The sequence below is a fragment of the Lepisma saccharinum genome, chromosome 7 (genome assembly GCF_977018435.1).
Source record: "Lepisma saccharinum chromosome 7, izLepSacc3.1, whole genome shotgun sequence".
Taxonomy (NCBI): domain Eukaryota; kingdom Metazoa; phylum Arthropoda; class Insecta; order Zygentoma; family Lepismatidae; genus Lepisma; species Lepisma saccharinum.
In genome coordinates this window covers 9,751,884-9,769,464 of record NC_139235.1, presented here as the reverse complement: position 1 = coordinate 9,769,464, position 17,581 = coordinate 9,751,884, and the positions used below count along the sequence as shown (strand labels likewise).

The following is a 17,581-nucleotide window of genomic DNA, read 5'->3' as shown; positions in this document are numbered from 1 at the left end:
ATATTTTACCATTATTCTTGATTGTATTTATATCATCCCCTAATGAGTCTACATCATCTGCATATGCTAACAACTGAGTCACACCGTTTAATTCTAGTCCTTCATTAGTTTCTTTTACCTTCCTAACAGCATATTCTAAGGCAAAATTAAAGAGCAATGGAGAGTAGCAGATTTGATAGAAAATGTAAAAAAAAAGTAGGTCTTGTGATTTAACTCCAAGATGACCAAGGCACTGAGGATTAACTCCATAAAAACAGACCCATTTAGTATCGGTGAAGAGATTATTGATAATGTGGATAGCTTTACTTACCTGGGTAGTGTGGTGGCAAAAGACGGAGGGGCTGCACAGGATAATTCTCAACGTATCCAAAAAGCAAATGGCACTTTTGTGAGGCTCTATCCAGTATGGAAAAACAAGAAGATATCTATGACAACCAAAGAACTTTAGAGAAAGACTGGAGAAACCGAGGTGTCCATACAGATAAAGCTGCGAAAATGGAATTGGATAGGGCATACGTTGAGGAAGGAAAATGAGGCTGTTGAGATAGAGGCAGACTGGAACCTGCAGGGAAGAAGGAAAAGAGGCAGGCCTAGACAGACGTGGCAAAGAACTGTTCATGCTGGGGCATTGGAGGAAGGAAAGAGCTGGAATGCAGTGAAGAGAACTGCCGTCAGTAGGACCAGGTGGAGATGCTTTGTTGATGTCCCATGTTCCACAGGGAACAACAGGAATTAAGTCAAGCCTTACAGGTTAACTGCTTATTTTTTTAAAAAAATATCAGAGATAATTGGTTGTTGATCCGTTAGATACTGTGCAAGTGTGACATCAAAGGAAAATAGGAAGGAATGTAAACTGATCTATAAATTGTTCACAAAATGGAACAGGAATATTTCCCTGTATTCTTCATTAGTTCATACTGACACCAGGGGTTCCCGATTCGAATCCAAACCTGGGCATCTTTGTTAGTGTCCATGCATCAGTTTCATATCATTATCACTCATCCTCATCATCGCGATTAACAAAAAGTGGCAGAAAAGCAATGCTAAGTAAAAATCAAATGCATTAGTTAAGTTCATGTAAGCTGTAAGCAAAAATAGAAGTTAAAAATTTCTCTGCTTTTCCATCTACATATAAACATCCTAAAGATTTTCAGAATTTTTTATTCAAAAGATATTTACAAATTATGCATAGCAATCACTAATATGCTTCTTTCTTTCTCTTTTTCTTGTGGTGTATGTAGGTAGTGTCCTCCTCTTCATAATCTTGACTTTTTTCATGACGTTTTCTCTTGTGAGATTTCACATCCTCTGTGAATGAACTACTGTGCTGAGTATCTTCTGTGAATGAACTACTGTGCTTGTGTTTCTTCTTTTTCCTCTCTGTTTGAAAGCTGTCGTCAGTAATTTCATCCTCATTGAAACAGTAAGAGCTGGAATCCCTTTTCTCTTTCTCCTTCCCTTTCTTCTTTTTCTTCTTCTTGTGTGGTGATGGCAAAGTATCCTTGACGATAATCTTGGATTCATAATCTGAAAGGGCGATTTCTACAAATAATTATTATGGAATGTGAAAACTGTTCATGCATGCAACTCAAACATAATGATTATCTTAGAATATTTGTGGTTTCCTTGAAATATAATTTCTTAGGCATTCACTACTCCAGTTAAGAATCCGCTAGTAGTATTAAGTTATGTTTTGGTGAATGGTAAGAAAGTACTCACTCACCTGCAAAACTTTTTTTTTTTTATATATATGTTGAATTTTGGTGCCCACTGCTGCCATTGCTTGGTGATTAAGCCCCGGTCCACACGGGCCGAAAAAATGCTTAAAGAATGCTTAGCGTTTCATCACTCTTTAAGCATTGGTTGTTATGGCTGAAGGAAGTAATAGGATCGGCCACACGGACTGACCAGCCTGCGGATGCTGAACGTCTGCTGCATTCCGTAAGCATCGCCCATAGCAGACAAAGTGCGGAACGAAGACTGGGGTGACTGCTATTTCTATTGTGTCTTATGGTATAGTCCACACGAGTGGAACATCTGCTGGGCTGAATGATCACGTCACGTGCTTTGTGCATTGTTTCACACCACGTGGTGCTGAGTTCTAGCGTTGTGTTTCTGATAAACATTGTTTTTGCAAGTGAAGATGGGTGATCTAGATATAGATAAATGAAACACAGAAGTATTTATTATGGAAGTGGAAAAGAGGCCATGTATTTGGGATATTTGGTGTGAGGAATGTAAAGACAGAAACAGAAAAGATTCGGCGTGGAATGAAATTTGCTGTACTTTGTTACCAAACTTCGCAGAGCTTTCAGTAGTTGTAGTACAACGAACCACTCATCTTTGGTTTATTCACACTACATGCTTCCCGTCTATTGCTCCTATGCAGTGTGGAAAATTAGTATGATTTTCGAAGCCGTTTGGAATATTATTCCACCTCTCTTCCATTGGTTGAGGTGAGGAAAGCACTGGCTCTGTAGTGTGTCCTATATTGCATGACAAACTGTTCCGACAACCTCACTGGCCGTAGATTTGCCAATTCTATAGGTATAATGCAGCTCAATATGGTAGCAACCAGTTTCAGTCCAGGAACGTTTTTTTCAGCTTTCAGATGCAGAGAGGAAATCTGTTTGTTGGTAAGTCACGACTCATGTATGAGAGCTTGTTCATAACACACGGCAGGCAAACACATTACTCCGGATGAGTAATTAAAAAAAAGGTTGCTAATAAATATCTCAAAATACACCGACATAAAAGACATCCCCATCTCCCAAAAAGGGAAGGGGATCAACTTTTTTGTTTTGGTGAAAATATCATTTTTTAAATGTTTACATTCCTGACCAAAATATATTTGGCTGTCACTTGAAAGTTACGTATTTTCAGTTTTCGCTGACTGTCAGCATTTTCTCTGCATTACCTTACGGACACAATGCGGAAAGAATGCTTAGACGTTAAGCACTTTTTAATCATTCTTTCTGCCTGTGTGGACCAGGTGTAACAGTACAAGCACCTGAGAGAATGGTGGCAGTGGCTACTGAAATTAATAGAGAACAAGATGCAAAATATAACAGTTGGGCTGAAAAGTTCGTAGGCTGACTCATAGATGGCGTTACTAGAATTAAATCCATGTGATTTTTACTTAGTACTAACCTTCAAAAGATACGTGTATAAATTTCACAGCTGCCGGATAATTAGTTCGTGAGATATAGCATTGTGAGTGAAGCAGCTTTTGTTATTGTGAAAAAATGGATAAAAAAGAATTTCGTGTGTTAATAAAGCATTGCTTTTTGGCGAAAAAAAATACTGTTGAAGCCAAGGCTTGGCTTGATAAACATTATTCGGACTCTGCACCAGGAAAATCAACCGTTGAGAAGTGGTTTGCTAAATTTAAACGAGGCGAAATGAGCATCGAAGACGATGCACGCAGTGGACGCCCCAAAGAGGCTGTTACCGACGAAAACATCAAAAAAGTCCACAAAATAATTTTAAATGATCGTAAAGTGAAGTTGATCGAGATAGCTGAGACTTTAAAAATATCAAAGGAACGTGTTGGACATATTGTGCATGAATATTTGAACATGCGAAAGCTGTGTGCAAAATGGGTGCCACGCGTGCTCACAATCGATCAAAAGTGCTGTTTCATCGAGACAATGCACCGTGTCACAAATCAATGAAAACGATGGCAAAATTATATGAATTAGACTACAAATTGCTTCCCCATCCACCATATTCTCCAGATCTGGCCCCCAGTGACTTTTTCCTCCTACGAACTTTTCAGCCCAACTGTTAGGGTGTTCCGTATAGGATGCCGAATTTGAATCGAGTGCTATTGTTTTGTTTAGAGGTTGGCAGATCTGTTGTCATGCCGATTAATGTAGCCTCAATTGTTTTTACTCGTTTGTTGTGGTTACGATATGGACCAGTTTATGATTGAGCAATGTGTTCTCATTGTGAAGACATTTTACCAAAGTGGTGAAAGTGCAATGTAGACAGTGTGAAAACTTCGTACGATTTTCGGAAGGAATTTTAGACCTAACGAGTCTACAGTTCGCAGACTAATGTTGAAGTTTTAGTCAACTGGTTCAGTGTGAATCATACGGGTGATTGGAGGCATCGGGACAGACATCTTTGAGGGGGTTATCAATAATTTTGTGAAAAGGGACTCGGTAGGGGTGGACATATGCATGACATTGTCTTTCATACGTAAATGGAAGATGCTACTGCTTACATATATGTGAAATTAATTTTCTAATTTGGCATCCTATACGGAACACCCTATAGTTTCACGAAAGAAGTGTGTTACAACTTTTGCAAGCCAAACACACTCACAGCCATTACCTAGTCTTTTGAATTTGTGTACTTGGATATTTTCCCCTTAAAACAGATTATAAAGAATATGAATTACTTTTGAGTATAAACTATTGTAATGTTTTTACTACAAGTATTCATGTATCTTCAATATTCAAACATGTAGATATGTATATATTAATAAGTTTCTTTTTCTAATATCTGATACTAAGCAGTGTTCATACACATGCTAGTTACTTGAATCTTCATGAATGAAGAAACTAATACAAACTGATTGGACATATTTTATAGTAGTCTGGAAATTATACAACATTCAAAGTTATTTTGAACCAGTATTACATGGAAAAATGGCAGCTACTGTAATATCCCGATGTAATCACATGAATGCTTTAAAGGAAAATGGTAGTAAATTGATGTGGTATAATTGCAATGGAATGCTTACATTTCATTCCATATTCTGAACATCTAATTGTTACAGTGTTCAAGGGTTGGTATCAAAATTGGGTCTTTGGCATTTATATCTTTTGCTATATCTATCTATATACAAGGACTGCTCAAGTCAAGCTAAGACTTTTTTCAGAATAACGAAACACACCCACTTTACTTACAAGAGACAAGTGTATCCCATTACCGCATGGAGCACTAGCATCGCTGGCAAAGTGAGTCACTTGTTAAACGAGATGGTAGATAAGCCTGTAAGAGTACATATGTTCCAGTGAACATTCGATAAGTGGAACACCTTGAAAATTTGCCAACTTCTAGTCAGTGGCGTAAAGAATATTTAAAATGGTTAGGTTCTGAATAAAAAAAAAAAAAAAAAGCAACCTGGTTTCATCACTAAAGGTATTCTGTTTCTGCAAGACAGTGCATGCCTGCATACTGCCCACTAGAGTACTGCTTGGAATCACTTTTGCTAACTCATACCCGTTCAAGTTTCCCACACTCGGGCATTTACAATGGAATATAATTTTAATGCGACAACAATCGTAGACACATATGTAAAACACCCATCCTGGCAGTTTCAACCCACAATCATGTTTCATTTTCATATATCACTATTTTTACTTAAGTTTCAATTTCACTGCATCTTTCACCTAACGATCCATATTTGAGAACCCACTACCACAGATAAATTACGGTTATACATGTACTACTGGGCTTCGAGCATAGGGTGAGCAGACGTCCTCCTTTTTAGGTATCTGTCCGGCGTCCGGGTTGTTTTTTTTAGAAATTCGTAAATGTCCTCCTTTTTAGAAAAAGTATAGCATCGACCATAGCAAATGTTCTGCATAGAGAATGCTTCCAGGCATAATGATATTCACATCACGTTAAATATTAGAGCAATGCTCACCTAGCATCTGGGAGCTGAACATGATCACTTTCCCAACTGAATCCAGAAAAGTCTGTAAAAAAAATTAACGTCTCAATCCAGACTTCAGGAAATGATTTCCAGAAATTTCGGGATCCCGAGCAGTTCAGAACTTCCAAATGGTCATTTTAAAAAGTGGTTAGTTCTTGATGTTTTCTGCATTGTAAGTGTCTTGACATTTCTCAGAAATGGGGGGAAAAAAGGAAATGACGTAAAATTCGCGATTTCCACAGCATCGGGAAATTTTTATCATTTCCCGTTCCTGAAAATTTCCCAGCTTGGTTGCGAAATTGCAGATTTTACCCATCCCGAATGTCGGGATTTAAAAAAATTCCCCATCCCAACCAAAAAAGTTCTGTCCCGCACACCCCTAGTCATTAGTTGCTTCACAATCTGAGACTTGTGAAACATTTAATTTGAGCAGTTCCTTTTTGATTGACTGATATGGTTTATTTTAATTCACTTTTTTCTGCCACTAATCGTGACGATGAGGATGAGCGATGATATGATGATTTTAATGAAGGGACACTCACAAAGAACAGCCATGCCGAGGCTGGGATTGATTCGAACCCGGGACCTGACATTGTGACACGGTGTGCTAACCACTCTGCCACAGAGGTCTGCCAGTTCATTTTCGAGTCATACATATGCGATACAGAAACGCAAAGTGAGAATTTTGATTATTACATCACATTTACTTTTATGAAATAATGAAGCGAAAGTGTAAATTCAACAATTATCTTGCAAGAAAATATCCAGGATTTAAAAGGTGGAAGAAACGAATATGAGGTAAAGTGTAAAGTGGCTGTCACTTTCCCCTGCTGTTGAAAGAGTGGTAGAATTGTTCCTGGCATTAAAATCATATTTTTTGATCCTATCTAAACTACCTAAAATTTAAATTCTGTTTTTGGAAATTAGTTAAAGCAAAGCTTACTTGTTACATTTGCATTCACTTATGGTGATATTGTATTCTAATACCCAAGAATTGTAAAAATGAAAAATTCTGTGCTTCAAACTATAGATATTCTTAGTTATGATTGTCATGTGTTAAATAATAGATTAAGAGATTGCTTTCGTTGCTTAAAGGTAAGAGGAAATTATTTAGAAAATCATCAGAATTATATGTGAGCAAAGTCTTGGTAGGTTTCTTTTATATTGATTAAATTATGAGTAATGCCAAATGAGTTGCCATTTTTTGTGGTGTCTCTTTTCTATGACTTTGTCCTCCTTTTTCACCATCCTCTGTCCTCTTTTTTTTACATGTATGTGTCTGGTCACCCTATTCGAGCATATACCAGTCGTTTTGCCTGTTCGAGCATTATTCGCTTGAGTGAAGAAGCTACTGATTCAATATGCTATCTAGCATCGTCCATGCAAACTATTTAGCACTTGAGCAGAATCCTCTCACTCCAGCACACTATTGCCCACCATGTGATTTCATTTCAATTCAATTCAATTCTCCTTTATTAAAGGGCGAGGTTCAGCCTGTGGCTGTTCTACATACTACAGGAACTAGTCTTGACAGTAACTGCCCTCCCCTGCCCAGGCCAGCATTTCTGCAGTGATGAAGAGGTGAAACAAGAATTCCAATCATGGCTCCGAGGTACTGAGAAATCTTTCTATGTTGCTGGTATCCAAGCACTAGTGAAACACTGGTAGATACGTTAGTGTACAGGATTACATCGAGACATAAAAATCTTTTCTTTCCGTCCAAATATGTTCAATCATTACGAGGGCCACTATTTATATTTTGAGCCTTGGCAACACTGACTGAAGTTAGGCGCGATTTGACGTTTGCATGGAATCGTCTGGCATTATTGACCATAACGTACTTCAAATGTTTTGTCAATAGCTTGATTTGTGTTGTTTATGTTGCCTTGGAGATTGCGCGACAACAATAAAATCAAATTAACTCGTGAACATTTTCGTGCGATGATTTTTTACGATTTTCGACGTGGATTATCAAGACAAGAGTGCATCGATCAACTTACTTCCACATTTGGCGATGAAGCCCCATACTTTGCCACTGTGAAACGCTGGTATAACGAATTTAATCGTGGTCGCCATTCGCTCACTGACGAGATTCGCGAAGGTCGTCCAAAATCAGTTGTTGTTCAAGAAAACATTGATGCTGTGCAAAACCTAATACTGCAAGATCGCCATGTGACATACTGTGAGATTGAGGCAACCATAGGCATTAGTTCCACCAGCATATATAAAATATTACATGATCATTTAGCTGTGAGAAAGGTATGTTCTCGTTGGATCCAACAGCAGTCGACTGTATGGGTGTTTCAAGATGAACCCAATCCAACAAAAGTTGTTCGCGCTTGAAGCACATCGAAACAAATGGTCGCCTGTTTTTTCGGGAAAACTGGTCATGTGGCAACTGTGCCTTTAGAGGAACATAGAACGGTCAACTCTGAATCGTACACAACAATTTGTTTGCCAGAGGTCTTCGGTCAAATACGGAAAACAAACAAACGCCGTCGGATCATTCTTCATCAAGACAATGCCAGCTGTCACACATCTCGTCTAACAACAGACTTTATGAACAGTCAAAAAATCGAATTGATGGGTCATCCGCCGTACAGTCCTGATTTGGCACCCAATGACTTCTTTTTGTTCCCGAATGTCAAGAATAAATTGCATGGACAACGATTTTCGTCGGCGGAAGACGCCGTTGATGCGTTCAAAAACCATATTATGGAGGTGTCTCAAGAAGATTGGAAAAACTTCTTTGACAAATGGTTTGAACGAATGCAAAAGTGTATTGACCATAAAGGAGAATACTTCGAAAAACAATAAAGCAGTTTTCAATGCCAAATTCCTGTTTTTTCATTGTTAGGCTCAAAATATAAATAGTGACCCTCGTATAAAAAAAATCAAAATTCCCGGTTGAACTTGAATGTCCCTCATAAGTAGGTAGGTAGATAGATAGATAGATAACATACTGCCAGTGGTTGGCTTCGTGGAAGAGGAAGGGCACAATGCAAGACACACCACCACGTTCAGTTCCTTGTGTGAAAGGGGAAACTGTTAAGAGTTCCCTATAAATCACAAAATGCTGTTCTTGCCTATGATAGAAATTGTATTTTCCTCTTTTTCTCCCCAACATACCTCTCCCAAACAATGGATGCCGGATCCTCAGGTCTTCTGGGAAAGGAGTCCTTTTAGGCTGAGGCAACTCTTCGAGACGATTGTCAGGCGGAGCCACTACTTCTGATACACAAACTTGGCCCTCAACAGGTAGGAGAACTTGAAAGAAGAATTACATCTTTTTAAAATTTGTTAAATCAACTTAACTTTTTTAAAAAATTGAATGAATCATTATGAAATCCAAAGCACAGCACAAAACAAATTAAAAACTTAGCTCCAAGCTTTCAACTCTTTCTCAGGTAATCATCAGCAAGGAAAATAGCTCTGTATGTAGTTATGAATATGTGAACAGTTTTTTCGTAGTATGCACATGTTTTGGTAAAAATATTTATGTCAAAGAACAAATTGTGCTTTTGCTGCTTTTCCAGAGTGAAAAAAATATAGCCTTTGCAAGTTCTGAAAAACATGCATTCAAACGGTACTTTAGTATTATACAGACTACCTCCAATCAGTACGCTGTACGTACCTAACCTAACCTTCATATCTAATTAGTTAGGTTAGGTTCTTATGGTGTACTAATTACATATGAAAGTTAGGTACGTATAGCATACTAATTGGAGGTAGTCCGTATAATACTACAGTACTACTGAAACAGTGCCATAAAATTTTCCAGATGTTATGTGACAGATATTCCATAAAAATATCAGGTGGTAAATGTGTAGAGGTGTTTCAAAGCAAAGTCCACTACAGCCACCTGGTTATATTCATTAATTAATGAGATAAAAAAAATTAGGTTCTTCAAGGAACATTTGTAATTTCACATCAGGCTGATGGTATTGTATCTGCAAAAATTTCTTACTAGTCATCCCTACATCACTTCTATTTTGTGTTATAAACTTTCAAAGCTTAATTTCAGGTTCTATGTGCAAACCAGATTTTTAAATAAGTTAAGGGACTTGTTTTTTTTTTCTTTTTGCTTCTCTTCATGGATACCAGAATATTTAAATATCGGGCAACCATCAATAAACAAAGATAGGGAATAAATGGAGAGGGACAAAAAAGACTAAATACATACCTAGCTCAAATGTTTCATCATCATCGCCCTTCATTATACATGGCAAATTATTTTGACCTGCTGAATGAGAAACTAGTTCATATTTATCAGAGTTATACATAAGTTCTTCTATCTCATGCCCAACAAAAACATTTGGATCTATCTGTAATGAAAATAATACAAAGTTTAAATTAGAATGAAATATATTTTATGTAAATGAAATGCTGCATAACAATGCCACAGTGAAATTGGTCACAAATGTAGTGGCACCTCAGTCAGCTAGCAGATCATGTTCACTTATACGTACACCATAGATTCATTATTATTTGAAATTTGACCCCTTCATGACAATTTGATTCCAAGGCAGAATCAGTACCAGATAGATAGGGCCTCCCCGATCGCGCAGTGGTAGCGTCGTTGCCTTGTAATCAAGGGGTCTCGGGTTCGATACCCGGCGGAGGCACATAGTGGTTCGGATCCCACTTTAAACTGTAGGTCCAGTCCCGATTAGCCTTACTGTGCATAAAGTGGACTAAAAACCAAACCAATCAATCAGTACCAGATAGAAGATAGAAAAGGCATACTCACATTCTTTGGACATTGCACAAGCCAAAACTCATTGTCTTCAGTCACATCCTCGGTATTTAAAAGAGGCACGCTAGTTTCAACAACAAAGTTTCCATCTTGTATTTCTTTGTTTTGTTGTACCATCTAACAGAAAGGGAGAGAAAAAAATGTACATAAGTGTTCACACAAACACACACAGGGCTTATAAAATTAATGAAAGAATTTCGGACAATAGTACTGCTCTATCAAGGACATATTAACAATAGTGTTTTAAATTTCGTTTTAACTCAACTTTATGCACAGATAGGCTGATCGGGACTGATTAGAACTTTCCACACTCAAAAATAACAATCGGGGGTTATTTTATAGTTCCTTTTGTTTTATTCATCATGCTACGAATTCAATTTTAACATGGTTCGATTTTGATTTACTTCTGTTAATACATACTGTGGAGTTTTAGCGATTACTACAGCCCGGAAGTTCAGGCATTTATTTTTGTTAAAATAGGCAGGCAAAAAGGCATTTATAATGTGGTAAATAGGCACTAAAAATGAAAAAAAAGGCAAAATAAACCGAAAAAAGGCACATTTAGAAGTCGCTTACTTTTATCTATAATTTCTAGCAAAATGTTAAAATCTGAATTGGGAAGAGCATTTCAATTTTCTCCGTCTTGATTGCACACAACTACAAGGTGCTTTTTAAGTTCTAAACATTCATTGATAGTCGTCTGTCAGAGAGAATGTTTTTCATAATAGAAAATGATCTTTCTACTTCGACAGAAGTTATAGGAGCATACATATAACAAGCTAATGTAGCTGGACTCATTTTGGTAACAGCATTTTCACCTTTTAGAATATCACAAATTGTTTTCAATTGTTTCAAGTCCTCATTTGCACTCACTACCCGTTAGCACTTTTCCGCAACAGCTGACCCCTTTTCTCCTGGCACTTCCATCATCTGCTGCATAGATTCCTCGAAGATTTTCATGGATGCTATAATTGTAATTGTCTCTGGCAATGCACCATAATGTGCAAAAGTAAACTTGAATAGCACAGGAGTTTTTTCACTTCACTGATTTTTTGAAGGTTGTTAGCATAATATATAGCTGCTGATATCCAGGTTCCCTATCTCGTCAAGACTGGTTGCTGAGGTAAACTAAGCTCAATCGCAACTTCCTGAAATTTTCGGGTTCGAGAGGGAGATTTCAGAAATATTTTCTTTGTGTTCGAAATCAACCTGTCCACTTCAGCAGTCAATCATGCACAAGAAATGTTAACCGAAAGGCAATATCCTGACTCAGCATGAAATACTTTTTCCTCACACTTTTCTCCTTCAGCAATGTTGAAACATCCGTGAGTTCAATATTACTTAAATAAGGCGAAAATTATTCACATAATAAACGGAAGAAAAATAAATGCCAACAACGTTTTTTGGGAGAAAAATAATATATATACACATTTTTTTTTAAAAAAAATGCCAAATTTAATTAAAAAAGGTATTATAATTAAAAATAGGCAGTGGGGTCCCAAATAGGCAAAATAGGCAAAATGAAAAGGCTTCCAAAACATTCGAAACAACATAAGAAACGTATATCCGGAAAAATTTTATCAATATATGCAGTAGATAAAAAGATGCATTTTGCCAAACTTCCGGGCTCTAGCGATTACTTAAGATTTTGTTCAATATATGCTTTCAAAGTTAGGTTAGGCAGGGGATTAAAATAAAGTCCCTACATGCATTCTACTAAGGCTCCGATTTACTTCTACATTAATTCCCACTAGTCTACGATACTTACTGTAGCTTGTCAAAGGAAAACATATTGTCTATGGGAAGTGTGCATGCTTGCGTAGGAGAATTTCTAAGTTGTTCTTTTTCAACATAAATAGCTATTTTCAGGTAACAGTTCGTTATATCGGAGACACATTAAAATCGGATATTTTGTGTTTCGCATGGTTCGTACTTACTAATTGTGTATTGCGGAACATAGTTCAAGGTGCCATTATGCTTTTTTCACGAAAACAAACACAATTTTTCAGTAGTTTTTGTTATTCCTTTTTTCGCTTCTATAACACACAATATGGCGGGCACAGGTTGACTACCGTTGTATGTATGCAGTGTTTCCAACCTTCTTCACTGAAAAATACCTACTATTGTGTTCATGTCCGATAAGGTTAGGTTAGGCAAGCATAGTTAAATAAATGGGGTTGGAAACACTGACAGGGGATTACGTCATCAAACGTATGCAGCATCCGGTTCACGTAGTGAAAGCAATGGCACTTGTCCATCGGTGAGATATTTCTCTTGAAAAATACATTATTTCCCGGTTAGATAGATTCCACGATGACAGAAAATACCTCAACAAACGTTGGAAACCTTAGAGAAACCCATTTCCGTAAGTAGTTTCTTCTGTAAAAATAAAGAAATATGTCTCCGATATACGGAACTGTTACCAGTCATTTTTAACATTCCTACTTACCTATCTGCTTCGTGGAACATTCTTTAAGGTGTCCTTACGTTTTTTTCATGAAAGTAATTTCATTGTTTGACATTACGAGTACTGGTTTTTTCGCTTGCGTAAGACACAATATGGCGCGTACACCTTCGTAGATCATTGCGCGTCGTGCTTTTGTTTTGTCGATTTTAATTGGATATGCAGTGTTTCCAACCTTCTTCGCCCAAAAAATACAAATATAGTTAACCATTGATGATAGCCCCAAGAACATTACGTAGTTTCTTCTGTAAAAATGAAGAACCTCATTACTTTTAAGGAAGGTTCAAATTTCGTGTGACAATGATTGCCAAAATTCTACGATAATTAGTCTTCCTGCTAGGAAAATTTGAAAAAATCATAAAACAATCCGAACCTTTACCATTTGCATTTACCTTTCCATGCATTTTGCACTCAATTTACCGAAAATGTTGATTTCCTCAAAATTTTCGGAAGGGGCTGCAGTCCCATCAGCCCCTCTGCGTATGCCAGTAAATAATATATTGATTTACAAAAATTCGACATATTATTATGGCGTAACAGTATGGTATAGGGAAAACACATTCATTTCATAATTTTTTACATTCGTACTTACCTATTATGCATTGCGAAACATTGTTTAAGGTGGGATTTCGCTTTTTTTTACGAAAATAGCTTCAATTTTCCACATATCGAGTTATTGTTCATTCCTCACACACAATATGGCGGAGTCTCACACACAATATGGGGGAGAAATCTTGATAAGCGTTGTCGATTATCAGTGGGTTTGCAGTGTTGCAACCTTCTTCACCGAAAAATACCTACTTTCTGTGAGGTTAGGCAAACATAGTTAAAATTGTCATGTTCTGGCAAACAATGGCGAGTTTGGAAACACGGACCGGGGGTTACGTCCTCGAACGCACGGAACATTTGGTTCACTTAGTCAAATGTAATGGAGGCAAGAGCTTTGGCGCATCGGAGAGACATTAATGTCGAAAAATACATGATTTACTGGCCGAATAAGTTGAACGAAGGGAGAAAAACGGTAAAATTTCAGTAACTGCCAAACATCTGAAATTCCTTTATTTTCTTCTTTTTCACATTGGTAGTTACGTATTCTGCATTCCTAAGGATACTTGAAGGTGCCATTTGGTTTTTTCACGCAAATAATCTCAATTTTCAACATATCGAGTAAATCTTATTTGTTCGTTTTCACTTGCTTTACACACAATTAGGGCGTAGAAATCTTGACTAGTGTTGTCCATGATCAGTGGTTATGCAGTGTTGCAACCTTCTTCATCAAAAAATTCCTACTTTCGTGTTACTGATTTTGTTTTTTTTTTCAGATTCGAAAACCCCAAGAACCATTCACGGATAGCCCCACGAACCATGCACGGATAGCCCCACGAACCATGCACGGATAGCCCCACGAACCATTCATGGATAGCCCCATGAACTATACACAGATAGCTACACAAACCATTCACGGATAGCCCCACGATCCATTCATAAATAGCCCCACGAACCATGTACGGCAAGGTTAGGTTAGGTTCGGTTAGGCAAACAGTTAAAATTGTCATGTTCTTGGAAAACAACGGTGTGGTTGGAAACACTGACTGTGGGTTACATCATGGAACGCACAACATTTGATTCACATAGTGGAAGGACATAGAGGCAACAGCTTTCGTGCATTGGAGAGACATTAAGCTTCAAAAATACATGATTTACCGGCTAAATAAATTAAGCGATGGGAAGAAACACTTCCACGACCTTACAAAAATGTACGGAAGGTCAGTTTGGTAAGTACATTCTCCTGTAAAATTGAAGAAATACGTTTTGCGGATACGAAAGTTCTACCCAAATGGCCCCACGAACCATGCACACAAGGTTAGGTTAGATTCTGTGAGGTTAGGCAAACAGTTAAAATTGTCATGTTCTGGCAAAACAATGGCGAGTTTGGAAACACTGACCGGGGTTTACGTCATAGAACGCACGGAACATTTGGTTCACGTAGTCGAATGGCGGGAAGAGCTTTTGTGCATCAGAGAGACATTAATGTCGAAAAATACATGATTTACCGGTAAAATTTTCGTATCCACAAAACGTATTTCTTCAATTTTACAGGAGAAATTACTTACCGAATGCAGTTTATTTATAATTGTGGAAGTTCGGGAAAGTGTTTTCTCCCATGGTTCATTGAATTTTGCCGGTAAATCATCTATTTTTCGATATAAATGTGTGACCCATGCACGAAAGCTGTTGCATCCATTTACTTCCAGGTGGATGTAGCCTGTGTGTGATAACGTAATCCCGGTCAGTGTTTCCAAACATGTGTTTTTGTAACTGAAGAAGGAAAGTTTCCGCAACTGGTTTGTGGGGCTATGCATATTTTTTTCGAAACCAATTTTTCACCATTGTAACACATACGTGACCCTACCTAACCTAACCTTACCGGAAATGGTTCGTGGGGCTATTTATGAATGGTTCGTGGGGCTATGCATGAATGGTTCGTGGGGCTATCCATGCATGGTTCGTGGGGTTTTTCGAACCTGGAAAAAAATACAAAATCAGTAACACGAAACTAGGTATTTTTCGATGAAGGAGGTTGTAACACCGCATAACCACAGATCATCGACAACGCTAGTCAAGATTTCTCAGTCATATTGCATGTAACGCAAGCGAAAGCGAACATAAAAAAATTACGGTATCATTATTGTATGAGGGAATCGGATTCCTTCAAATTTACAGGAGAAAGTAATTACGGAAATCATTTTCTGTAGCATTGTGGAAGTTCCTGAATGTAGATTTGATCCATTTTAATGTGAATGCATGTTGTTTTCTGCGAAAATGTCTGTCCGACACGCTGTTTCTGCTCCCGCCATTTGCTTTCTGCACGAGAGTGCAATGTTCCGTGTGTTAAGATGATGCAACCCCGTAGCCAGTGTTTCAGCCTCGCCATGTTTTCACTAGAACATGACGTGTCGAGTATTTTTAATTTTTATTTTTTAACTATGCTTGCCTAACCTAACTTAACCTAATCTTATGGAAAATGGTTTTTGGGGCTAACGTCAATGGTTTTTGGGGCTAACGTCAATGGTTTGTGGAGCTAACGTAAATGTTTTGCGAGGTATTAGCATAATTTCAAATCCGGGCACGAAAGTAGATATTTTCCGGTGAACGAGGTTGCAGCACTGCATAAATCGACAAAACACTCTCAGAACGCCCCCTAAACCAGTACGCTATCACGGCCATAATGTGTTACAGATTCGAAACAACAAGTAACAGTAAGTACTCGTCAATCTAAGAAATAGACATTGATATGCATTATTTCACTTTAGGAAATGTTCCACATTCGAAAATAACACGTTAGCAATGTAAAGAAGTCCGAAATATATGATTCGTAGGTGTTTCCCTCATACGATAATAGTACCAAAATTACTCTATATGTCTAAAATTGAGATTATTTGCGTGGAAAAAACGACATGCCACCTTCAAGAATCCTTAGGAATGCAGAATACGTAAATTGTGAAAAATAAGAAAATAAAGGAATTAGAGAAGTTTGGTGGTTACTGAAATATTACCAAACCGGCCGAATAAGTTGAACGAAGGGAGAAAACACTTCCACGACCTTTCAAAAGTCTACAGAAACTCAATTTTATTTTTGTTGTACTTTATATAGCGTCACCAGGGAACGTATCCTTGCACTTATGTAGAGTATACCAAGGTTAATTCCATGGTATACCGGTCTTGATAATTTTTATTTTACGGGCAAATTGACAAACACATTCATTTTATATTATATGAATGCCAATACTTTGGTTCCAACTTGTAATGCATGCCTTGGGTAGCAATTATACAACATGCACATCAAACATTTGCACTATCAAATTTGTCGATGCACGTGAAAATTCCATTAACTAACTTATGCTAATTTAATGCTCTATTTCATTAAAAATACTAAAACTGTACCTTGGAGAACAACAGTTTCCACGGTATAACAAGTGTTCTTTTCTATATTTTTTTTAAAAAAGTGCTTATCTGCTTGTCACAGCTGTGGAGTAGGCTGTAGAGTAAAGCATTTCACGCTGTAGAAATTTGCAACAAGCCCCTGTTCTAAATAATCTTCAGTTTGCCCATGAGTGGGGTAGCTACGAAATAATCATTTATTAAAGTTTTGTTGCTCTCAAAAATCATTATATACATACCAGAGTATCTGTGTTTTGAATCTGTTCCATCCTAATGCATCTAAAAGTACTTTTCTTCGCCAGAAGATAGTGAACGAGTCCGTAATGAGAGAAATGGTGACAGACAGATTTATGCTATTTGTCCACACCTGCTTCTTTCATTTACATCTGTGTTGCCAACACTGCAAAATCCCAATGGCATGTCTTCCTGGTCTGTTCTACTAAAAATAAACAACGAAACTGTAAAATAACAAGGGTAAGTACTCAACGCATTATACAACATATTCATAATTCCAGTATAACAAGACATTATACATTTACTAATCTACTACATCACTTTTAAGAAATTTGCTGGCATATGTTTTGTGTTAAGTTTTAGGGAAAGTATCAAGATCCATGCGAATAGTTATACGTAACTGTATCTTCTCTGTTACCTGCTCTGCAATTTTCCGTTCACCTTGTCTATTGATGATGTGACAGTCAAAGAAAACATGTTCTATGCATTTCCTAATGCAAACGGTCTTGAGAAACGA

The 17,581-nt window shown here is 37.4% G+C and overlaps 1 protein-coding gene across 2 annotated transcripts; it reads right to left on the bottom strand.

Annotated features, from left to right (window-relative positions):
- Positions 1–1,143: 1,143 nt before the first annotated feature.
- LOC145990132 (uncharacterized) lies at positions 1,144–16,927 on the bottom strand. 2 transcript variants are annotated; one of them, XM_083125793.1, is made up of 5 exons: positions 16,834–16,927; positions 10,419–10,541; positions 9,852–9,993; positions 8,798–8,935; positions 1,144–1,542 (listed from the first exon to the last, which is right to left on the bottom strand). In XM_083125793.1, exons 2-5 carry the CDS (start codon positions 10,539–10,541, stop codon positions 1,199–1,201), a joined length of 747 nt encoding a protein of 248 aa, XP_082981919.1. In that variant the 5' UTR covers positions 16,834–16,927; the 3' UTR covers positions 1,144–1,198. The 2 variants fall into 2 exon arrangements, with proteins under 2 accessions (XP_082981919.1, XP_082981920.1); XM_083125794.1 differs by having other exon boundaries at positions 1,144–1,527.
- Positions 16,928–17,581: the final 654 nt, after the last annotated feature.

What these genes read in the sequence shown, in the direction of transcription:
- LOC145990132 (XM_083125793.1), bottom strand. Translation starts at nt 10,541, where the DNA reads ATGGTACAACAAAACAAAGAAATACAAGATGGAAACTTTGTTGTTGAA. An exon ending in TTGTGCAATGTCCAAAGAAT is followed by an intron (nt 9,994 to 10,418) that starts GTGAGTATGCCT and finishes TTTTCATTACAG; the next exon opens with ATAGATCCAAATGTTTTTGT. An exon ending in GCATCCATTGTTTGGGAGAG is followed by an intron (nt 1,543 to 8,797) that starts GTATGTTGGGGA and finishes AATTATTTGTAG; the next exon opens with AAATCGCCCTTTCAGATTAT.